The 24,758-nt window shown below is 41.2% G+C and overlaps 2 protein-coding genes and 1 long non-coding RNA gene across 3 annotated transcripts in view; 1 reads left to right on the top strand and 2 right to left on the bottom strand.

Moving 5' to 3' along the window:
- map3k22 (mitogen-activated protein kinase kinase kinase 22) overlaps positions 1-9,632 on the bottom strand; it is a gene marked incomplete in the record, with an annotated part of 36,866 nt that extends 27,234 nt beyond the window's left edge. The window contains 1 exon segment of the mRNA XM_035681176.1: positions 9,249-9,632.
- A 4,353-nt stretch (positions 9,633-13,985) lies between these two features.
- Positions 13,986-24,758, bottom strand: part of dlec1 (DLEC1 cilia and flagella associated protein) — a 12,124-nt gene continuing 1,351 nt past the window's right edge. The window contains exons 6-38 of the mRNA XM_035653597.1: positions 24,274-24,479; positions 23,406-23,490; positions 23,239-23,326; positions 22,759-22,932; positions 22,443-22,579; positions 22,255-22,347; positions 21,979-22,069; positions 21,731-21,893; positions 21,164-21,356; positions 20,922-20,998; positions 20,601-20,763; positions 20,410-20,503; positions 20,167-20,297; positions 19,873-20,022; positions 19,616-19,746; positions 19,365-19,515; positions 19,054-19,170; positions 18,772-18,893; positions 18,478-18,663; positions 18,328-18,395; positions 18,095-18,246; positions 17,388-17,503; positions 17,210-17,280; positions 16,569-16,789; positions 16,246-16,404; positions 16,031-16,153; positions 15,854-15,948; positions 15,607-15,694; positions 15,255-15,452; positions 14,949-15,113; positions 14,708-14,858; positions 14,270-14,378; positions 13,986-14,185 (exon numbers count right to left, since the gene is read on the bottom strand). Of these exons, the coding sequence (XP_035509490.1) occupies positions 14,071-14,185; positions 14,270-14,378; positions 14,708-14,858; positions 14,949-15,113; positions 15,255-15,452; positions 15,607-15,694; positions 15,854-15,948; positions 16,031-16,153; positions 16,246-16,404; positions 16,569-16,789; positions 17,210-17,280; positions 17,388-17,503; positions 18,095-18,246; positions 18,328-18,395; positions 18,478-18,663; positions 18,772-18,893; positions 19,054-19,170; positions 19,365-19,515; positions 19,616-19,746; positions 19,873-20,022; positions 20,167-20,297; positions 20,410-20,503; positions 20,601-20,763; positions 20,922-20,998; positions 21,164-21,356; positions 21,731-21,893; positions 21,979-22,069; positions 22,255-22,347; positions 22,443-22,579; positions 22,759-22,932; positions 23,239-23,326; positions 23,406-23,490; positions 24,274-24,479 (4,383 nt within the window). The 3' untranslated portion in view covers positions 13,986-14,070. The remainder of the gene's footprint in view (positions 14,186-14,269; positions 14,379-14,707; positions 14,859-14,948; positions 15,114-15,254; positions 15,453-15,606; positions 15,695-15,853; positions 15,949-16,030; positions 16,154-16,245; positions 16,405-16,568; positions 16,790-17,209; positions 17,281-17,387; positions 17,504-18,094; positions 18,247-18,327; positions 18,396-18,477; positions 18,664-18,771; positions 18,894-19,053; positions 19,171-19,364; positions 19,516-19,615; positions 19,747-19,872; positions 20,023-20,166; positions 20,298-20,409; positions 20,504-20,600; positions 20,764-20,921; positions 20,999-21,163; positions 21,357-21,730; positions 21,894-21,978; positions 22,070-22,254; positions 22,348-22,442; positions 22,580-22,758; positions 22,933-23,238; positions 23,327-23,405; positions 23,491-24,273; positions 24,480-24,758) is intronic.
- On the top strand, positions 21,397-22,365 carry LOC118322087. The gene is made up of 3 exons (XR_004796434.1): positions 21,397-21,661; positions 21,768-21,914; positions 22,249-22,365. It is a non-coding gene; the product is annotated as an uncharacterized LOC118322087 (long non-coding RNA).

The following is a 24,758-nucleotide window of genomic DNA, read 5'->3' as shown; positions in this document are numbered from 1 at the left end:
TTTTTTTTTTGTGTGTTCCTTCATACAGCATCAACCACAAAGCCATGTAAGACTAACCAAAGGGAAGCTGCAGGTTTCTAAAAGCCAAAAAAGCTTCTCAGTGCTATAAAAAGCTAGCCAATGTATATTTTGCAGAACAGCAAGTGTGGCCACAAGTGACAATTACAATTAGCTCAAATGTAGTGTATCAGAAACAGAAAGGTCAGCTTGTCAGTTGTACAGACACATCTATCCAAAGTTTGCTAAATTTAGCCACCGCACTGAAAATGTAGCACCGTAAGCTACTGGTCATACCAGACCAGTAAGGTTGCAACAGCAAGTGTGCAAGAGTGTACTGAATTGAGCAACAGTGCTTATGAATTAAACTTTTGTAAGAGGATCAACGTGCTGTATCGTCTTTCATAACTTTGCTTTAAAATACAAAATAAACAAACAGCAGCTAAAACAACAACTTGCATTTGAACAAAGCTCATAAAAGAGGAAGTAGGAGATAACTAAAAACAGGTCATCAGTAAATATAGCACTTTAATGTCCTCCTCTATGAATGAAGTCATGCAGCACAAATAAACTTGTTACCATATTATTCAAATAAGCCTAAACGTTTGTTCGGGGCAGTGTAACGCTTTATAGGTCCGTACATTAACATTCAGAACGGGCATTTTAAGGATATTATGTGACTTTTATCAACAGGTTGTCATGGCTGAGTGATCTGAAAACTAGCTTCTGCTGCCCGTTGCTACACACATACAACACAGACTCACAGCTACTGTCGTCAGTGGTTACAGTCTCACAGCCCCAGTTGATTGAGCCAACATTTAGTGTCAGCACTGCAGTTTGATTACAATGCTTCACTTCTGTCGTAGTGATTCATTTTTGCAACTCAACACTCACATGTTTAATTGCGTAGTCCCATTCAAAGCTAGCTCGGTTACAATGGCACTGAGTATAACATATTAGTGTTTAGGGGTGATAATGTACTGGGATAGCAGTATGCCTCTATACAAGGCAAATACACAATAGAAAGAAATACTTTAAGAAATACTGTAAAAGGAGAAGATAAAGTTGTACAGCAGACATAAGAGCCTCCAGAGAGATTAACAGCAACACTCCCCATATAATGTCTGTCTTATTTTCTAAAAGCATCATTTACTTTTGTTTTCTCTGGTGTCGATGCTGCATGTGTTCTTGTGCTTTTAAAAGCCTTGCACCACTGTGTACACTTTGTGTCCCGAGCTTTAAACACAGACAAACACTCCAGCCTGTCTGCAGAGACGCTAATACTTTCTCTTTGTGTCAGCCAGAAAACTTTTCATAAAAGCAATAAAAGCAATTTACAGCCTGAGGGGCAGAGTCACAGGGTGCTGGCTTAGTTTGAACATGGGAACACGCAGTACGTTGCTGTCAGCGGCACGAATGACAAGAGCCGATGGATCGGAAAGCTGCAACTTTAAAGCATACATTTGGAGCCTGGGCAAAAATGTTTCAAGGGTGACTGAGAACAGGGCGTTTTAAATAAATCCTAATATAAGCACTAAATGTGGGTAATAATCACCAAAACCCACCATGTCTTCTTATTGTACAGCTGATGTACCTTTGATATAAGGCAGCCAAGAGCAGATTGAAGAGGGGTATGATATGTCTCAGCAAAGCTCTGTGTCAGGCTGTGCTAGTACAGTGCTGCTGACCACACATGAAAGGGATGAAGAGCAGCCACAAGACAGGTGGTCTCTTAACACCACGTGGTCCAGTCTGTTGATGCTACACACACACGCACACACGGGAACAGAACAGCCCCTTTCTTGTGCCAGCGAGTCACCAGATGGCCCATCTGCTTCGCCCCTCTGCCCAGCAGGATGCCGGGCTAGTGGTGCCCACAGATCGCCAGCCCAATTCTCCACACGCTTCTTGGCAGGCGGGCGTTGTGACAGCCCCGCTTGTTGAAGATCAAATGCTAATCGCCACTCACTCTTGTTGCTCTGCCGCCACACGTCCTCCAAGAAAAGACTGTCTGTCTCTCCACTAGATCATGAGACAAACCTACAAATGCTACCCACATCCAGAAGTGCCTCGAACACTGTGAGGCACTTCATGTCAAATATGGATAACATCAACACTCGGGCCAATGTTTCACTGGCAGAGGCCTCTCCTTTGTCACAGTGTGAGGACTGTGCTGAAATGACAGAGGAAGTTAATTAAAAAGAGGACAGCAGAGGATGGGATTTCAGAGGAGGGTTGTGGGGAATTGTCTGAGCCAGACAAATCAGAGCCATGCTCCTCAAAACCACACACAGCGATTTTAGTTTTATTGGACTGATTGAACAGCAATCACAGCCAAGACCAAGCAGGCAAGCACGTATATGCATACGTGCAACACTAACCTCTTTCAGCTCTGTTACATCACTCTCAAGTAAACAGTTTGATGTTGGCTGTAGGTCTCCGAGGGAAACTCCCACCTCTTTAGACTAGAGAAGTGGAAGGTCTGCTCTCTAGCTGCCTGGTGGCCTGAGCAGTATGACCTCATGTCTGACATCACTCTAGTGGAGTCCCAAGGAAATGGCCATTTAAGGGGTCAACTTTACTAAACTTTGCAACGTGTCTCCTGGGCTCACTGGATTTCCATTTTCCAGAGCAGCTTGTCTGTAACAGACATCAAATAGACAGTCCATAAAGAGAATCACAGAGATCAGTAGGTGGAGAGGACAAGACATCTGGGATAGTTTGATCAATTAGAACATGTGCTTAGGTCAAAGCACTATAATGATGGAAGACAGAAAGGATCAGGGAAACCTGGCATTGCAGGCTACAAAAGTACAGACTGTTATTCTAACCAATTGTGAAACTGATTGACTTTGACAATTAGCTTGTTCTCTGATTGGTTTGAAGGAACATCTGCATATTTGTGGACATCAGGGGTATGCTTAAACTCCAGGACTGGCAGCAAGTTTTAAAGGAACATACCACTGACGTAACCTCACATGACATAAATGTGAAGCTAAAGCCAGCAGCCAGTTAGCTTAGCTTAGCATAAAGACTGGAAGTAGGGGGAAACAGCAAGCCTGGCCCTGCCCGAAGCCTACCAATACCTTTGAAGCTCACTAATTAACATGTTTTATCTGTTAAATCCATATAAAAATAAAATGTTTTAGGAGTACATGTTGTGTGCTGGACTATTTCATGGCTAGGAGCCATAATGACAAATTGTTATTTTTATGCTGTACGGATTAAACAAATGAGATATAACATAATTAGTGAATTTAGAGGTATTGGTAGGTTTTGTTATGAAGCCATGCAGGCTAGCCATTTCCTCGTTTCCAGTCTTTATGCTAAGCTATGCTAACTGGCTGCTAGGTCTAGCTTCATATCTACTGTACAGACATACAATCAATCAATCCTCAATCAATGTCCAACTTTTTCTTCAACTATAAATCTTGTATACAGAGAATTTTTTAAAGCATGCCACATACTAATAGTTGGTTTCATTTCATTTCTGTATAGTTTGGACATAAGCAGACTCTTGAAAGCTTCTTATGTTGTGTGATTCATTACAGTAAAACAAAATTCTTTTGTTGCATTATTGTTGTGTGATAATCCAGTTTAAATGCAGATTAGTTTGACTCATGAAATTTGCAATGCATCACCTCACAACAATAGTATAATTAGATAAAAACAAAAAGGCTTTCAAGAGTCTTCTAATTAATTTTCATATTGTATGGATTAAAATAGAAAGCCAATGAACACCTTGAAAAGTAGACAAATATATCAACATTTCTAAAAAACATGCATGTTTGCAACACAGCCACTAATATGGCCCTAATTGCTGACAAGACAACACAGGTTTTAAAATACTGTATCCAAAATAAAAACTAACAACACAAATCTACACTACCAATGAGGTCACATATAGTGCATCACAGCCCTGATATCATGAGGAGACGGTGAGCTGGTCACAATACCCGGTAGGCTGTCTGAAATGCAACATGGGCAGGAAGTAAAGGGTGATTAGTGAGCCACGGATATTTAGGTGACTTACTCTTTTTAAAAGGTCAGTGGCGGGGGTGTCCTGTCCGCTGAATGTGTGCCAAGACTGAGCTGTGGCCAAATGAGTCAGAAGTATTATTCAGGCTGATTCTGGGAAGTAAGACAATACAGTGTGTCCTCCTGCACACTGAGCAAGCTCAGGGTTTTTTTTTAATGCAGGGACACACTTGAGGACTTGTGGGTGGTGGAAGGAGTGTGTGGGCAGGAGAACGTCACACCATGTGGGACCTCAGCTCTCATTTATCATAACTTTCCCCTTGCTTTGTCTCACAGGATTTATTGCTGAGCAGAGATCCAAGGTTTTCAAGGGAACATGAGGCCTAACAACTCCTTCCTACAAAACAACAAGAGGACTCTTCCCGTCGTCTGGCACTAAATCTATGTTTTATTTCAAATAAAGGAATTTCCCTTTTGATTTGATGCCATTATTTACACATTTTGTCTGTAAATGCCTGCTCAATTAGACGAACTGCACTGGAGTGCCAATTATTCAAGGGAGTTTGGGCTCTTTATTCTGCAAAGCACTAGTGAGTTTCATTTAGAATTGCAATTTAGGATCATTTCACAATCCATTAAGTCTCTAAAATCTTAGAAAAGAGCCTCCTAACATGTTTAAATAGCTCGGTTTGTCCATCCAACTGCACAAAACACAAGGACATTTATTCTTTAAGGGCTCTTCATCAGGTGCAGAAACATCAAGCTAACTCAGGTGTGTCATTGAATAAATAATCCAGTCCTTCCTATGGGTGTGTAGCTACAAACACAGAATTAGTGCATCTCCACTTGTGTATAAATATGTACCACGCAAGCCAGCATTATGTACCTAGTACACGCTCACAGAGAAGCCTCGTTTTGTGGAGCCTTAAAAGGGGTTTTGTAGAATAACATGCAGTATTCCCTAAAGTAAGGTATTTAAAAAGTTCCACTTTAATCACTGTGTCTGGAAAATGGTGAAAAATGCCATTGCACACACTGTTTTATTTCACCAACAGGCCAGATTTAAAATATGTTCTGTTTATGGAGAAAACCGAGGGTCTGGAATCAGTGAATGTTTTGAGCATTTGTGCTCAATGACTTAAGTGATTAATCAATCATAAGTTGGTTTCATCACTCCAGTTTTGAACCAGGAGGCAATAGCAGTCATAGGAGAAAGTACTCTGTATGATCAGGGCCCAAAAGGGGGCATATAAATAGTAGAGCTGGGTGTACTATGTTAACTCAATCCACTGGTACCAATCAGACTCTGGTGTAAGAGGATCCTCCTCAGTGAAAGTGATGGCTCTATTAGCACAGAGATAAGTAGATCTGTCTGCCATTATCATCAACCACACAACACTAGCTAAAAATAGCCGAACGAAGGAGCGATTCTCCTGCCATCCACAATATATATCCACTCCCTGGATCACTAGAACCATACTCTCCCCCCCCTGAGAGGAATCTAAGCACAATCTGTAAAGTAAGCTGTCTTTTCCATTATGTGGTGATATGCTATTACAAGCACATTCATTCATTGTGTTTCTCCACCCAAATGCAGCCATGCAGAGACAGCTCATAGACTTAAACCCATTTCACAAGACAGAATGTCAAACAGCTGTGGTTCAGGAAGAGGCAAGAAAAGGATTTCTGCTTTGCCACCAAAGGTTTATCCATGAAGAGTGTGTCAGTTCTGTGCTTTTGATGCTCAAGAGGCTGAGTGAGTGTGGCAAAGAAAAATCCAAAAGCAATTTCACGATTTAATTTCAAGAGTCCCCCCCGTCGATTTCATTTAACATCACAGCAACAAACTATAAACCAGCCTTTGCTTTTTTATTTATATACTCATATTGAAACAAATTGGGATACAATCAAGAACAAGGGTGCCCGGTCAGTTATAGAATTCCACATACCATTCGACACAAACTTGTCCACAGTTGTTATTTGTTGTCTATCCGGCTGTCCTTACGGGCTCTGCTGCTGCTGCTGATGGCTTTGTCCTTACGGTCAGACAAGCCGTGCAGACAAAGCTCAATCAGGACAACTTCCTCTTGGTTTCTGAAGGGGAGGAAGCTGGACTTGGCTGCACTCTAAGAAAGGTGACCCAGGCTGACTTTGGAAGGCAGTCAGACCCCTTCGGCTTTCTTTCTACTGTAGGTTTAATTCAAAAAGTGATAAAAGTTGATTTTCTTCCATTAGCCTTATACCCCATAACGACAAAGCACTTACATGTTGTAGGTTTTGTCAAATTTAATGAAAAAAACCCTAAAATTTCACACATGTAAGTGGACTTTTAGCTCAGTGTTACTGTACAGAAGCGCCACTGTCAGCAGTGACTGATTTACGTCATCTTGGGTGTGCCACAACCAGCTTTGCGCACCTGTATTTGTGCAGTGTCAGTCTTTCTTCATTGCACATGACCTCAAGCTCTGCCACATTGTTTAGAAAGTGTTTGAAAGGTGAGATCTTTATATTTATGTTCAGTTCTGGGTTCAACAAAGACAAACAGAGAATAGGAGCTGCTCCAGCATTACCAATGACTATCCTTCTGTTTCTGAGTATTCTCACGGATAGATCTGTAGTTGTCCGAGCTCGTTGTTCTCTATGTCCTGACCTGTCTCCGTGGTCTCCGCAGCTGAGGAAGCATGATACTACAACTACTTTGCTTCACCGTAGAGATGGTATGATCCAGGTAGCTGATATTTGGCTTGTGCCAAACACAGTGCTTGGCAATCAGGCTAAAGAGCTCAATTTCTTGTCTTGTCAGACTAGACAATCTTTTTACTCTCATGCCCAGAGTTGTTTGTGCCATCTGGCAACGTCTGAAACGGCTTTCGTTAGTGTTTTGCTAAAGAGTGGCTTCCTTCTAGCCTCCTATCTACCACAAAGCTCTGATTGATGTGATGAGTGCTGCAGAGATTATTGCCCTTCTGTTCTGGCTCTCCGATCTCTGCATAGTACTGGAGCTCTCTTATAAAGGTTACTGGGGCTTTCTTGCCCAGTTCCTGAGTTTGGTCAGATTGGCAGCTTTAGGAAGAGCCATGATGGTGGTACCAAACATCTTCAAACAATGTCCCAGTGATGATTGCCCCCATATCTGGCTCTATACTTTAACACAATGCTATCAAACAGGTCTACAGAGAACTCCTTGGGCTTATTTGCTTGGTTTTAGCAGATGAGGTTATTTATTATGTCCAAAGAACTTAATCTGGCCGACACAAATTTAACTTAAGTTCTACAGATGAATGACTGAAGACTAAATTAAATCAGAACTCAGTTTCGAGCATTATAACAATGGCTTCGATTACCCTTTGTAAAACTGGTATTTCTACATTTCAATAGATATTTTAAAACGTTTTGCATTGCATCACGGTTTATTTGTCTATAGACTAAAGACTGATCGGGGGAAAAAACATCTAACTTAAAAGGGGCACTCCAGAATAGTCAGATTAGGGTGAATTTTTTTAAAAATCGAGAGTCCAAGACATCCTGAATTTTAGTCCTGTGAAGCGGTCAAGCTCCACAAATACAGGCTCCTACATATCCCATAATGCAATCGATCACATTTTTCTTTTGAGCAGGCTTTCTGTTAGACAAGGCAACACACTGTCAAAGCTAGTCAAGAAGTTATGACACTTTCTTCCACTCTAATGACAAACTCCTTTCTAGTGTAACCAGGCAACGTCCAAAACAGGCCTTCCAGGGAAGATAATTAACCCTCTTATATGAGTCACAGTAACCTTTCACCCCCAGCCCCTCTGGTCGGTAGGCGTCTGGCAAGTGGTTAGGCTTCTGTGAATCTGGCATATGATAGCATGACTTCATACTCCTCAGTGGAGAAGAGGTCACGTTCACTCTGATTAAGACACTCAGCTAATGACTGGCAGAGAGGAGCCAGCCTGAAATTGTCCTGAGAGTTGACAGCAGGATGTTAAGGAGAGTTAATAGATGAACACAATTTTCTCATAAGTGGGCTGCTGAGAAATATAGCCCACATGAGCACGAGTCTGCAGTGCACGACATGCTTTATAACACTCCTTTCAAGAATGACAACGCAGGCCAGGAATGCTTTCTGAGAATCTTTCATCAGAATGAAACTCGCCTTAAAGCACATGACAAACAATATCGACCTTGCAATAAACTCCTGTTTCAGACCCCTTTCTTCATTAGTCCCATCAAAACACAATTACAGAGGTAACCCTGTGGCTTCTGTCTCTGGCTGGTATCTTTACTGTGGGATCCAGTCCCGTTATCAGCCAAATGGATTGTTTTGCTAGAGGCACACCAACCATATCTGTGGGCGGCTTCCACTTGACAGTTTGACTCTCACTTTAAGGCTATTTCGGAGCCCCAAGGGCATGCCAATGTGCTGATAAACTCATCCGTCAGTTTGATGCTCAGACTCCTTTGAGTGCAGTTGGTATAGATTTGATTTGATGAACACGATGGCCTCATTAAAATCTAATTTCACAGATTGTCTCAGAGGTCTGCCACCGCAGGAATACGCGGCGGCGAGCTCGCAGCATCCTCATCACTTTTTACACTATAAATACTTGGAAGAAATGCATGGACAGGAGTGGACAGGAAGCAGGAGGAACATGTGAAGGATGAGGAATCCTCCTTTTCAAGGAAAACACCGGTTTTAACTGACCACTGTGAATCACAGAGGCCTGAGAGAGACTGACAGCAGAGGAAAAAAAATGGATTTAGACCATGAATGAGTCTGCAAGCACAGGATGACAATGACTTTCCAGACATCACTCACACCTCCAGACATTCAATTTCTACTTTACTGTTAATAAGAACTCCATTGTTAAAACCATAAAAGAGTATTTTGTACTGGAAATAAACATTTATAATCAAATGCAAGCCTTTATCCTAGCGACAAAGTATGAATTCCCTAAACAAAGTGTATCTTCTTACAACAAAAATGGGGCTGATTATGGGCCTGTACTTTCCAAATTCAAGTTTACTGAAGAAACACTTGCACTCCAATTCATTTAGGGTCGTCCAAGAAACAGTTTCCACTTGCAAGGAGGCCCCATCCAGTAAACAACTACTGCACATGCTTGTGTCTGATCTGAACAGCCATTTACACAACAACTGAGCAAAATAATAATAGCTGCAAGTCTACTTCAATGTCCCGGCATTTCAGTTGCAATAAACAGGAAATAACAGCAGTAGTCTCAGTAGTGGCACAAAACAAATGCAGAAATAATCCAGACTGGGACTCTTACCTTGTTATCTATATTCCATGATCTTGTCGTGGCTGCAGGATTTATGAAGATGAATCAAGTGGCGAGTTTTAAGTTCTGACAGATAAAACGACAGGAAGAGCGGAAAAATCCCAACAGATGCAGAGCAACAACAACAACAACAAAAATCTTCCAAAACACTGGGCTGAAATCCGGAAACTGCGCTCGGCACTAAAGCGCAGAAAAGGACTAAAACACAACCTGTGTGTTCAGGCAGAAAGATCTCCTCTCCCCTCCAGGTGCATAATCCAGAGTTTACAGGCAGGAATGAGCCGCAATGGCTGGTGTCTCTCAGAGGAAAGTTTTTTTTCCGTCCTGCTCTCCGCTGCTCTGCACACACACTACACTGAAGAGCTGAGTTTTTCCCTGGAGCTGCGCCTCTGATGTCAGCAACAACGTGAGCTCCAGGAAGTGGTGACGCTCTCCGGTGGTGCGTTTCCAAGGCGGCGGCGTCAAACTGGAGGAAGCACCGCCCCCCGGTGGACACCTGGGGGAAGTACAACATGTGCTTCAAAGGACTGTTTTCTGTTCAATGTTATTACAGTGTACTCGTTGTGCACTGGGAAACCTCTTGTACTTAAACACTGTATATAAGAGGGGTTTAAGTTCAATTCAGTTCAGTTCAAAGGGGCTTTATTGGTATAGGAAATATTTGTTTACATTGTTGAAGCAAGTGTGAAATATATGTATATACAGATTATTGAGAAAAATAAATAAATAAATGAAACTAGCTCTTATTAGCTCATTAGTTGGTAACGTACTGTACATTTACACACTTTTATGGATCCTTTTGTGTAATAATACTACTGTATGTTTGACCTTTTCACCGTTATTATCTGTTAACCGATTACAAACCTAAAACACATAAATACAAAAATGCAAAAACAAACTTTTACACATTTATTTCACAGTTTATTCAGTGGTGGAATGTAACATTTACTGTAATTACATTTCCCCCATTACTACTGTAGTTCAGTTCTGGTGAATATTTCTGATAAACTGAGGGATTCACTTTTCCTTTACTGAGTTGAGAAAATTCTCTTACTTCTTAAGCTAAATAAACTTATTAAAAACCTCTTGCTCTCTCTGGCTGGAAAACGCATCACAAATGATGTTTTTCTGAGCACAAGAAAAGTTGACTTTCTAGAGATACTCACAGACTACAACCATATAAAGATCTTACAGAACATGATGCATTGTATATAAAGTAGTTAAGATCAGTGCAACATTAAACTAAAGCAGCAGCAGTAAAATGCAACACACACACAGTCCCAGCCTTTGTAATTTTGTTTTGAAGAAGTGCTGTATTAATAAAGTTTATATTATATTTTATTAAAGCAGTAATATTCATCCAAAAACATCATGTATAACTGGATTTCTGAGTAGAATACATTTAAATGGGCTGAATAGAAGACTTGATCTTTTATGCTTTATGATGAGAAGAAAATTAGATAATTTTTTTGTAAAGCAAACCTTTATTTAATTGTATTTTCACTCTGCTTTTTAATTATTATTATTATTATTATGGAAAGCACAGGCATTCAGTACAGTATATACTATACACAGACAGTGTGTCCTCTTTTTTTATAAAGAGCAATGTTGACACAAAACTGATCATATCACAGATTTCACTTTCTTCTTAGCAAAGAGCGCACAAGGCAGGAACCATCGTGACAAACTGCAGCTGTTCATGGCGTCAGGAGAGCCACAGTAAAAGGTTAAAGAGGATAACAGTTCAGGATGCAGGTTTTCCAGTTGTGAAAACTTTCAGGAACTTTTAGCAAATCTACAAAAATGTGTGTGTATCCCTCCCTGTCTTGTCAGGACACCACACCTGATCAGAGCTGGCAGGCACTCTCACCCAATGAGCCACCCATTCTGAGTTCCCCTACAGTTTGTGTAGCTCCTGTGCCTGATAAGTGCTCCTCACGGCGATAGGAACTCCTCATTAGTGTAGCCACAGTGTCCCTGACCTGCTCTGTATTGATCCCAGTGGAGTTTCTAGCAACTGTGCCAGTCTACCGCCAACAGACAGAACTCCTCTTGGCTCAGTTTAAGCAGGTAAAAAGCCAAAATGTTCCACTAATTACTCAGTCCTCACAAATTCATCACCAGTATCCAAAATGTCCTCCCTTTACTGTGACTGCAGGATCCATCAGGAACTTGGAGCGAAGAGTAAGAGTAGTTTAAATACAGTTTTTACATGTGCACATCCTCATGATAAGCACACCGTATATACTGTACATATGTATACATACATATCAATTTCATGTAAACTAATACATTAATCATTCAATATTTATTTGAGGACTCTACGACCTTGCACTGTTGTATTTTTGTTTACAATTTAACAGTTTGACCAGCCATTGTATGTTGTTGTTCACTGTTGCTTTTTATATATGTATATATATCTTTTTTTCACTTACTTTTACTATTGTTGTTCAGCCTTTTTGTCTTTTTTTTTAGCTCTATGTGTCTTTTATCTTCCAATCAATTGTTCTGTGTCTAATCACATTAAGAGCAACTTAAAACCAGAGTCAGATTCCTTGTATTTGGACACACACTTGGCTTGGCATCTTGGTTGCTATTTTTCTGGCAGCACAGAGAACATGTTGTGTTTAATCAGCGAGTGTGTCGACGTGAGCGCCAGACTAATTGACAGTGACAGTAAAACAGACCATACAGATGCAGCAGTGTGTTGTAACTCGGGGAATGATTGAACACATCTTATAAGTATATTGTTCTCTTGGTAAGACTGCTGAACAATTGCAGTACAACCTCTAGAAGAGCCTACCTGTGCACCTTAATTATTTTAACCCCCGGGCAGTTCTATCTTCTCTTTTTGGCATATTAGAAAGATCAGAATAACAAATGCTCCACTGACCTTGGCTCCAGTATAGCTCTCTTCAGATTAATTCCACACAGCTCTTGTTTTATTGTGATCAGACATGCCCTTGCTCTGTGTAAGACTGCTTGAGTGCAATGAATATCAATTGGACATTTGCATCTCTCTGTGGATTTTTAGCGCTTGTAGAAGGCTGTACCGCTGAACTGTGCTGTAGATGAACACTACAGGCAGCTGTTATGAACATTAAGAGGCTGTGTGTGTGTGTGTGTGTGTGTGTGTGGTTTTTGCAGCGTGTGTTTAAGAGAGATTTGGGGTCACTGGATTAAATAAGACTGGGTTTGTATTCAGTTTTAGAAAAAGTAATCAAACTGCTTTTTCACATTGTGTAAATGGGTATTATTTTGACATTGCATGTATTTCTGTTTGTGTGACATTATTGACAATTCATCACGTGAACCTCATGCTAACAACACAGTCACGTATCATATTGATTTGTATATAGAAAATTTGATTTGGTTTTTGAGTACATTGCTGCATACGATTGCAAATTTACAGAAAAAATGAGTAATTACAGTTTTACTTACAGTTTTAATGGATACAATTGCTTGAAATTACTTTAAATAATGGAGTAATATTCATTTTAAACATGATTAATGTGAATCCAAGTACACAGAAACTGAATTCTGACACAGCAGTATGGCTGCATAATAGTTTATAATTATTTGGACAGATATTTATTCACAATATTTGCATCACAATTTATATTTTCACTGTAAAAAACTATTATGATGATGTGAAAGTTGTTGGGGTCTAAAGTATCAAACAAACATGTTTTCTTACATCTGGAGGACATGATTTGCAGGCCAGGGCATCTCTGCAGCACTACAGTACTTCATTACAATACTGTTTTGACACACATTTGACCTACATAGCAGCTATTTCTTCAGTAGTAACACTGGAACTGACACATGAATGAATCTCTCCAGCAGTCCACATAGATGTCCCAGTGAATTCCAGTCAGATGAGGGATGGAGCAGCACCAGCGCCGACTGGTTGTAGGTCAATAGTCAAAGCTTTTATTCTGTCAGAGTTCCTCCTCATGTTATGTGAACTGAACCAGCCTTTCCTACAGCACTGTAACAAGCTTGTAAGATGTGTGTGAGTGTGTGGAAACACTACTGGTGTTTATCCTTATGGCGGTCTTTTTTTTTATCATTACTAAAAAGGTCTTCTAGAAAAATCTATTTTCCCTTCAGGGCGAACTGTAGCTGATATCGATTTGTTGGAAATCAATGAGGCCTCTGGCAGCCAAGTTAAAACCTAAAAATACCGGGGAAGTGATTTTTTTTTTTAACTATACAGTAAATGATGGGTTTCCTGTGCTGTGGGCAACACTGAGATTTCACAGTGGTGAATCCCAAGAGAGGAGCCATTATGGGTCATCCTCTCCATTGCCTGTCAGGTGATTTGTGCTCAAGCACAAACACAAAGCAGAAAGTTTTTGCTCAAAACTACAGAACTGCTGTTTATGTGTTAGACAAACACAAGCTTCATTTGATATAAACCCCACTAGAAAAATGTATCCAGTATCAGTGATTAAACAGGCTTTCACAGTATCCATTTTCTGTGCTTTTCTGCTCTGAAAACCCTCTCTGGGGCCTTGGGGTGATTTGATTTCCTGAACTACAGGAAAATAGTAAACATAGTTTGAGTGACTGTAATTGAATCATATGAGTATCGACTGTAAATTAAGTCTTAACATATCTTAAGGTTGTGTCTTTATATTATTAATTGTCTTGATAGAAAACCAATAACAAGTTCATAATTTACTCTTATGTAACAAAATAAGGGAGACCTGACAAGTTGTTCTTTATATTTATTAACATTCTTACAAAAGGACTATTAATACGGTGACTTAAGGAGAGCAGGTTAAAGCAGGTGGTGATTGTGTGACTGTTAGTTACACCTGTACACTTCATCAAAGGATCCTGTTCCCTGTAGCTGCAGAGGGAGGGGGGTCTTCACCAGAGGAGACCGGATCACTACAACGGCCCTGAACTCTCTGTCCTCACTACAACACAAAAGAAAAATGTTAATATTTTATAATATATGCTTATCATCATCCCTGTGTGACAGTTTAATAGTGGTTTCTTACCTGGGAGAGAAACTGATCTGTAGACACTGACTGCAGCTGGTGACATGGACTTCCTTGGAGCTGAGATACCCAAAGTCTGGAGTCACTCTGAACACACAGGAGTCTCCATCTGACACCACAAACACATACACACATACAAACAAATACACAGGCATATATCAAGACTCATACTACATAACACATAACAAGGCAATCATTTGATGTTAAACTCTCTTATTATATTTAACTGACTTTCAAAAAGCTCCAAACTGGTCATAATAATGAAGAAGAGTCAGACTCTTTCCAACTGTTACAGCAAATAATTAAATAGTAAAGTACTGTATGTGTAAAGAAAATCATAATTCTGGCTAGTTGTGCCTAAATTAAAGACCTAAACAAACCCCAGAGCCAATGTAAGAACAAGGAAATACCAAAAACATTTAAAAGCCAGTTCATTACCTATAAGTGATTTCCAGTATGTGTGGGCTCCATGGCTGTACAGGTTGATTTCTATTGTCTGTGTCTGCCCGACGTAGCAGAACCCAAAGTTAATGCTGTCAGTGGACAGACGAAGGATAGCAAGATCCAAATGGGCACGGAGAGGCACTGTCTGCACAGAGCGGAGAGGAAATTAACTTCACCTACAAATTTCATTTTCTTCTTTATACACTAATTTCAGAGATTCACTACAGTCTCTGACCTGCAGGCTGTTGTTGCTGTAGTGAATCAGGAGGTTTTGCTGGAACCTAAGCTTCCTGTGCCCACTTGCACTATGGACCAGCGTCACCCCAGGAGGAACTTCCAACTCATCCACCTGGTCTGCATGATCCAGAAGAGACAGGGAGCAGTGGAAGGCCACCTTCACCTGGTATTCACAGAAAAGAGTACAACTTACAGTCAAGAAACACAAGATGGAGGAAGGAACATCCTTTAGATCAAAATCTTTCTGCAACTGTAACTAGAGTATAATATATTACACAGACCATGACCGCCTTCCTCATCTCACCTGCACACTGGATTGTGGCTGCAGCATCAGAGAATGGCTGTCACCAGTAGGCGGGTTGCTGGAGTTGCTGGTCCGGGCTCGAGGCTGCGGCTTGAGCACTGAAAATGGAGGCTGAGCCCCCAGTCTGAAGTGTAGCAGCATTTCTGAGTTGTTTTTCAGCCTAAAGGTCCGTGTGATGTCAAAGTCACGCACTACCACCTACAGAGCAAAACAACCACTGAGCATTACTGGTCAGAAATATCGTGCACACGTGGGATCAATACCTCATGCATGCACTTCAGTATGTCAGAGCACTCATGATTAGTGTTGTAGATGTTGTTGTAGTGTTGAGGTCTGTTGTTCTCAGACCCACTTCCTTCTCTGATTCTCCCTTCAGTAAATCACCGGCTGAGGCACAAAACTCCAGCACCCCCTCGTCCTCCTCCATCTGCACTAACAGCCTGCGGCAACAGGGGGCCAAGGGGAAGATATGCAACTTAATCAGACCATCTCTGAGCTCCTCTTGCCCAACCTCAGCTAATTTTAATTTAGGAAACATAAATTGAGTTGGATGCATTGGGGGTTTTGTGGACATAAATAGTCTGACTGTAATTGCTTACACTGCAGGCTTAACGACTGCTAGTAGATCCACTCTGACAGGCTCCAGATCCAAACCCTGCGTCCTTCCAACTTTACCCGGGACACAGGCAGCCATCTGGAAACACACACAACACAATAATAAGGGCATTTACAGTACAACAGAGTAATATACTTGTTTAGTGTATTGCACATGTTACCTCAGAGTCCAGACTCATGAAGCCCAGAGCCAAACCCACACATCTGGACTCACAAACTGACCCGGAAAGAGTCAAAGGAGTGAAAGACACGTGGATTGTGCCGCTGCTCTTTGCTGGTATCACCTTGAGATAAACACCAGAAACAAAATATGTAATTATTAATTCATGTTTACGTGTTAAAACTGACATATGTGGCTGAAATCCAATCAACATACTATTTGCTGAGGTGTGATGCAGTATGGGTAATCCGAGGGGTTGCCCACATGAGGTCTGATGTGGACAGAGATGAGTTTTTTCTTTGCCGGAGCAGGATAAAGACACATTTCCTCTTTCTCACAGTTCTCCACAGATATGCATTCTTCTCTTCCCCCACCCTGAAATCAATACAATTTAAGTTTTGAGCCAAAGAAAGAATAAAATGTGCATTTTATTACATGGGTCCACTAACTGGTACTGTAGCTATAGAAATTTCCCAGAGGCAGCATCATAAAAGTCGTTAAAGTTTATGTATCTGTGTTGAGATGTTATATCTACTCACCGTCATGCTTTGGAGGGAGCTGTTCGTTCCCTCAGAGCCTGGGGTCTCATTTCTTTCCCAGACTGTTTGAATGCTCCCATCAGAAATCCTTAATGCTCCACTCAACACCTCATTGCCATCAGCATCTTTGACTGGAAAGGCGTCTCCATATGCCACCACAACATCCACCAGTTTACGGCCATTTGGATCTACGTTATATGTTTCCCAGTCCATGCGAATATCTGGCAGCATATAAAGATTAAGATTAGATAATTTTATTAACCCCTTAGAGGGGAAACTAGTTTGGTTGATCGTACATGGAGACAAATGAGAAAAAAGACATAAGTCAGCACAGCACAGCAGACTACAGTAGTAAGACACAAAAAACAACACGTATTCCAAGAGGACATTAGTTTAGTTCTTTTAAAGTATGTTAAAAACACAACCTATGTCTCAGAAAACAAGTAATATGTCATTCACACACATGGGCACTAAAGACCTTATATATTGTTCTGTGGAGCATCACTCAACAGGGGAGACTTTCAAACTGAAGTAGGGTTATTTCCTCCAATACCGTCTCTAGTGAATTGGCAGTCAAAACAACTACAGCGTAGCAGCCTTTTTAGTACTATTTATTGTAATCCTGTTTTTTATGATCTTACCAAACATGGTGGGATTGTTGATGCGAAGGGAACGAGACACTGTGTCACCTCCAGATACGTGAGTGCCAAACCTGATGATGCAAACAGGAAATGTGAAACCAACAGATATAAAGCGATCATTCAAAAAAATACGCTGACGACGCCAAATTCAACTGGAGAAATGGACAGTGAAACGGACTGTATGATTGGTCCCTGGTTCTGGTCATCTGGACATGGGCCCGTCATCTGGAAGTAGAGTGGGCAGCCTTTCACTGTCATCTGCATGGGAATGAGTGCGGGATCAAGGTCCCCAACCTGCAGGAGGAAAAATTCAACATTATTCAGTCTACAACAAGATGAAGAGAAAACGTGTAAAAAGTAATGCTCACAATCTTAATCTAGAAAGTAATTTCTAATCTTTAAATATCTGTCACATCTAGAGCCCAACCAATGTATCAGTCAGCCAATAGTGGCCTATATCAGACATACTGGTATTATGTTGGTATCTGTGTTTATGTTATCTGATATGAAAATGTTTTTTCCAGGGATATAATGCAGAAAAAAATGCTTGTGGTAATATAGCGGTGTCACTGCAAAGTTTATCCAGCAGTGCACTGCCATTTACAATACTGTGGCAAACTGCACAGAGCAAGAGAGAATAAGCTGCTTTTAGCAACTAGAAGTGGTTGATAATGAATATGTTAAATTATTTAACATATTAAAGAATATGCAACTTTAATAAGGTTATTTGTTTGAGTAAGCAGCCTTCTGAGTATCTTTGCATAGTCATGATTTTCATTACAGCTCAAGAATTCACCATACTGGCCGCCATATCTGTAATGATGTGAAATTTTCTCCTCTAAAATTGGTCGGGCTCTAGTTACATCCTATTGTATATCACCATACTCTGCATATGAGGTGATCTCTGTATTCCCCCCACATGTCAGTGTAGGCGGTGACATCCACAGTCTGGGTCTCAAAAGGTCCCAGCATCCCAGTGTCTGGTAAAACAAAGAAAGCTGCACCTTTTCCATGAGCCAGCAGGCTGCTCACAAACTCTGCCAATAGATATAAAAATACAGTCAGAATCTGCAGTGCATGTACTCAATCTGCTTACTTTTAAAAGTGTGCACACTAACCCTCATGTGCTTTTTCTTCTACTTTCTTAGCTTGAACTGAGTGAAGCGGCTTCTTGACGTAAGTGAATCTGTAATTTAAGATACAGCCCGTGTCACATCAGAAGTACAGTAAAGTCATTCTTTGATCCATTGTTCAGGGAGCTCCCTTACCTTTTCTCTGACCGGTCATGTGGCGTTGAGGCATGACAGCTGAAATACTCCGCCTCTATGAAGAAAGGGGCAGTGACGGCAGTATGATTGGTTATCAGTAACTGCTTCGTAACGGCTCTCTTCAAAATGACATCACCTCCAAAGTCCAGTAAGACTGTTGCGGGGGTCTCATCATCTGAAGTAGAGCTAAAAGCAAAGAAGAGAGGCTGTGTTTTGAATGGTAATGTATCCGTCTAACACTTGATATGGATGCTATGCTATGGAATTAGCTAGATTTAAAGCCAAGGTTACTACCGGACACTGGGGAGCGAGTAGGAAACACTGAGTTTCTTGGTTTTGGGGGCCACAATGCTAAGGGCAAGAGGAGAGTTCATCCCCTGGACCTCACAGAGAGCAACCACCTCAGTCAGCTCCATCTGGAGAAAAAGACAAAGTACATCAAAGGACAATTATCCTTAAAAATATATTTTTTTATTCTTTTAACTAGCAGTACAATTTGCCTACTTTACTTTTACATATTCAAATGTTAAGTAAAAAATTGTGGGAGCTTCTGGTGTGTTAATAACTGGTACTTACATCAGTGTGAGAGATAAAGGTAACCGTGATCTCCATGCTGGTGTTAGGCCCCAGAGTGCCAGAGGTGGGGTCAAAACTGGCTGCACACAGTTCAGCATGTTTTCCCTGGAGCTGAGCCTGGTGGGGTAAACGTCAAACTCACATCACCAAGTATTAACTGTCTTAAAATACCTAATCATTCTCTAATAATCGCAATGCATTTTACATACAGACAACGGCTTTGTTTCTTACGTGATTTTAATTAAACATATGTTTTTCTTAATGTAAATTAAGTGGAGATAAAATGTTAAAATGTAGCTATGTTGGGGTACCGTCCAGCTGAAGTGTGAAGGCAGCAGAGTCTGGTTGAAGAGTGTGATGGTTGCTTTGGCAGGAACTCCAATGTACAGTTCAGAGAGGAGCAGCTCACAGTTTAGCAGACACACCTGGGGAGACTGCACATCTGCTTGCACCGACAGGTGACTGCAACGAACACAGGTAGTGTTGCTTGTTATCAGCAGGACGCAGTTACTGAGTCACATCATCATTGTTAATGTAGCAGTGAAGCTTTATGAATCCTTACCATCCTGTTCCATTCTCCACCGTCAGCTCCAGCTCTGTTTCATACTGCTGACAGAAACGTGGCATAAATAGCACATCCACACTGCAAGAGGCCAGGGGGGGCAGCACACCTCTGCATGGCTCCACCAAGATCTAAGCAACAGAGATTCATAAATATGTAAAAAAAAAAAAGAAAAAAAAGAAAAAGAAATAGCAGCCACCTCTTTTATGTTATTTCTAATCACAGATGTGTTGCTATATTGGTCCTCTGTACAGTGCCTGCATGTCTTGGTGGTCCGGCCTCTCCTTCAGCATCCAGGAGGCCTCCAGCTGGGTGATGTTGGTGAGGAGCAGTGTGGTCTGTGTCTGCTCCCCAAGCTTCAAGAGCCCAAAGTCCACACTGGGCACACCGAGGGTCACTATGGGACCCTATCCAAAATCACATTATGAGCACAAAGAGGTGACAAACTACAACAAACAACAAACTAGTAAAGGAGAATAGTCAAGCATTTTGTGAAGATTTTAGCTATGGCATGTTGGTGACTTTGTGATGGTGCTCAGATTTGTTCTTACCTTAAAAGAGACTTCCACGGCCAAAGTGATGGGTTCATGGTGGTGCTCTATGTGGCACACTAGACTGGTCACCACCCTTTCTGGTTTCCCTCCAGTCAGAATCAGGTCGAAATCAAAACACTCGTTCTCCTCTAGACCCAAATCAATCAATAAAGCAATATAGTTTTACAATTTAAAATGTACAAATTCAAGTGAATCTTGTTGAGGGAAGATTTTTCTGTATCATTTAACATTGTGACACACCTATTTTACCAGTAGAGGGCTCTACTTCTATTATGTGGCAGCTCCTGATTCTCTCCCATTGGAAAAATATGCAGGATTTACTGTGGTTCCACATCTGATACACACAAGACATAGAAACACCATCAATAACTGTAGTAGTGGCATAAATATGTCACTCATAGTCAACATTAGGAAAAAGTGACTTAAATAACCTTAAATTGTCTGCGGGTGGTTGCGCAAATAAAAATCTCTCCAGGGATAACAACAGCGTAGGGCTCCAGTAGGACCTGGTATGGCTCTGCTGACCCCTTGACCTCTATCTCCATGGCGATGACATCGCTCACCTTGGAGCCCGTACGCACAGGCTGAAGGACACTAGATTTACACAATGACACAATCCAACACTTACATGGTTAGATTAAAAGCATGCCTGTTTGGTCAACTTAATGTGAGAGTTCTTAATATGTACGGATATTTTTACATATTAATATTTATAGTATTCTACTGTACATACAAAGTCAGAGGGGCTTTACCCATTGTCACTGGGCTCTGGTGGGAGCTGGGGGACGTCCCTCAGGACTAAGTGACAAACACTGTGGTAATCCTTCAACTGAAAAAAAAACATTCACACATCAATAGAACAGGAAATAAATATCGTGTCGATTTGTGTCTCTCTTGCACATACCGTACTATGACATGTAGCTTTTAAACAGGAGACTGAAAATGTAAGAAATACAGCATTAGTAAAGCAAAACTAATGCTGAGTCTTCTGTACCTCTTTAGGACAGAAGGTGAACAGAAACTCTTCTTCCTGGCAGGGGGCCAGAAACCCTGTGACGGGGCTGACATGGAAAACATTATCTGTGGCCAGGTGGAACTGGATGTGGGAGGGCTCTGGGATTTCCCCTGGAAGGAGAGGGCGCAGGTTGGGTTTCATGATCTGCCAGTGGAAAGGCAGCTCCAAGTGACTTCAGCCCCAGAGAGAGAAAGAGAAGAAAAGAGAAAGAGAGAGAGAGAGAGACAGAGACAGAGAAAGAGAGAGAATGACAGCATTATGTAAAATGATGTTTAATGATCCCTGAAGGAAAACTGTTTCTGTTCTTGTGTGCAACACGGGGTCAGCGACAGAGCAGCGGCCCTTAATCTTGTAGTTACTCAGTATTTAATTTCTAACTCGAGGACACAAGAGTGGTCTCCCTACCCACTGTGTTACCCTGTGCTAAAAGAAGCATGGATGACGTGTTGAATGACGTTGGAAAAAGATTATAAAAACGTAAAAAACATGATACTATTTTGCCATGTCACGCTTCGTAGTGACGATATATGAAGCTGTGAGGCTTACACATTGTTTCTAAGGATGAGTTTCTTCTGTTGCACAGAGTGAGGGTTACATGGGCTGAAACGGACAAAGTGCTCTGCAGTGAGGTCATGCACCTCTCCCACCACAGGAGGCTCCTTCTTCCCAGATACCGACACAAGCTCAAGTGCAATCAGCTGGCCCTCACCTGAGAAACACATTATAGACAGTAAGTATCCATTTTTTTATAGACTAAGCTCTTATAAAGATTTATAATCACTGAATAGATTCACCTTCAATGGAAATGTCTTTCACCTGGCAGTTGTCACATACAACAGTGTACACCTGGCAGCTCTTCCCAGCGGTGGTGGGAAAGAAAACCACCTGCAAACACACACACACACACACATATTTGAAATACATTTATAGGATTTAATTTCTATACAAACACACACTCACACAGCCAGCTGCATAGAAGTGACACATTTGTCAAACATATGCATATGAGGCACTGCATCTACATATTTCTGTTCCCACTTAATTTAAATGTACCTCCATAACAGACTCACCTCCACTACAGTGGCTTCTCCTGGCTGCAGCACAAAGAGAGACGGGCTCACTGCAAAGGGTGGCTGCTCAGAAAAGTAAGTTCTTGCCACAGACTATATGAAGAAAGAAAAACAGAAGACCTGTCAAACACATAAAGGATACTTTTTCTTTTCACAACAAAATAAACGTGCGTCAGGTAGATTTTTACCCTGAGGTTCGAGGCTGGCCACTGGTTCTTGGGGATGATGCAGAAGGTCCCGGCGCTGAGACCAACATTTTGGCACAGAAACTCAACAAACTTTACTCCTCCAACCACACAGCAGCCACAGTCCAGAACTCTTGGTACTAAACAATAATTAGGGGGAAACATATTAACAATGCATGACCAAATGGCTGTCTATCTACAGCTGTCACTATCCAATAAAGCCAAGAAAAGGACAAAAAAATAATAATAATAACTTCACAGACCAGGTTAAAAGCAACATAACAGCAACATGAGGTCAGTAGATTGTAATGAGACTCACATGTGAGTATTGGAGGGGGTCGTCTGGCCACGATGGGCACCACAAACAAGTGTTCAGCCTGGGTCTCCACCACGATGAAGTCCTCATAGTCCCCCAGGGAGTCTGGAGCAAAGCGCACTGTGTACTTGCAACTCATCCCTGGAGCAACAACGCTACCCTCACCGGGGAATCTCCCTACGAAATATATCCAAAGATCACTCCCTTCTTACACTCTACCAGCATAATTCTGTATATACACGAGCATCTTGTTATACTTGTGTTTGATACAGTAGGTGGTGCTGGTGTTCACATAGGGGATTGCAACAGCAAGACAGGAATGCTAAAATAGACCAATTGCATTCCAGAGATGCGTGACTTAATTCGTCAAAACTCTCTGGCATTTCTTTTTGATGCAGGCACTGACACTTGGCAGACTTGTTGATTTCCTCACTACCAACAGGTAGGCCGTATAAGCCAATCAGAACAAAAGGAAGAACTCACCCAGGCCAATAGGGAAGTAAGGAGTGGTAGGAGGGATGACTCGGACATGGCGGCTTGCTGAAGTCAAGTTTTTCAGCTCCAGGGTAGTCTAGAACAGGACAGGGCATGTTACTGCACTTCTCCTCGCTGACAAACAGTCTTGGATGTTGATATTTTCTGAAATGTACCTCATAAACATGTCCCACGATGTAGTCAGTGAAAACCACCACTGAAGGCTTTGCTAGGAAGACTGGGACAGGATCATCAGCAGAACTTTTTAGGGAGGTAGAGCACAAATACAACACCTGAGTTGTCTCACCTGTCTCACAGAAAGTGGTGAGCTGAGTAACACGCTACCACTGCCAGCATCAAATTAAACAGTAAAACCACAGAGCAAAGATTTCTTTACTTTCTTCATCTGCCAATGAAGAAATTGTGTTTTGTCTTTTTTTAAATACGCACTTGGCTCTCACTGCAAGGTACTGTTTGTCTTGTTTCACACTCAAATGGGCAAATTATCTCTTAATGCATTCGAAAAGGTTCCTGAGAATCAATCTTTATCAATTCATGCAAATATTAATTTGATTTGGAATGTAATGTGACAGATGGCAGAATATGCTTTTGTCCTGAGATTTTCTTTATATAATTAATATATCTTTCTTGGATAAGTGGGGTTGTGCTATGTTGAATTAATGATATGGGATTAGGAACTCATTTTAAAGATGCATAGATATAGTGTTGCTCACAATAACTAAGTTTTATATTGTAATAAAGGTAAGGCATATGTAATGTAATATGTAGTGGCTTTGACATTAAAGGCCTTGATGTTTCTTTATGTATAATAACTTCACAATTGACTGAAACACTAATAATACGATGATAGATGTACTTAATGCCAGGACTATCACGTTACACACCTCTTTGGCACAAAAGGTGCTTTGTTTTGGGATTAACTGACCTTAATGTGACCCATTATGTCATTAATAATGTCTTTATATGAGCTGCCCCGTGACAAAATGATGAAGAGGGCGCTCATACTCTAAAGATTCCAGATACCTTTGCTCCTCCATCCCTTTCCCCACTTTGGTTCTAGGCCGGATGAGGGATGTGCCACCTTGCTGTGCGTTTGGAGGAAGGAAACGAGGATTGCGTAAGAAGCTCTGTCGATCTTTCAGCTTCTGAAGTTTTTCCCATCCCTCCGCCCGATCCTTCGCGCTCGGCTCATCCTTCCATTTCGGTCTGGGTTTGGTCTGGTTTGGCTTCTGAAAGCAGATTTTAATTACGTTTTCTATTGAATGTTAACAGTCCGCTGACGTAATAAAGTCTCCCCTTTTCCAAGGGGAAGTTAGGCTTGCTAGATCAGAATAATCATCAGTTTTCAAAACTCAGAGGAACACCTTTTAATAATGTTCTTGTTACGTCCGGTTTGGTCCCTGTTGTTTCCTTTTGTTGTTTGTTTTAAAAACTGTCTTTTGTTTCAGTTGATTATCTACTCTTGTTAACTATGAGGTGCCGTTTGTAAAGCGGCTCACACTGAAAAT

This window comes from Morone saxatilis, unplaced genomic scaffold (assembly GCF_004916995.1).
Source record: "Morone saxatilis isolate NCDOM2014 unplaced genomic scaffold, NCSU_SB_2.0 Contig0, whole genome shotgun sequence".
Taxonomy (NCBI): Eukaryota; Metazoa; Chordata; class Actinopteri; family Moronidae; genus Morone; species Morone saxatilis.
Note: the sequence above shows the minus strand (reverse complement) of the source record. Positions and strands in the feature narration are given on the sequence as shown.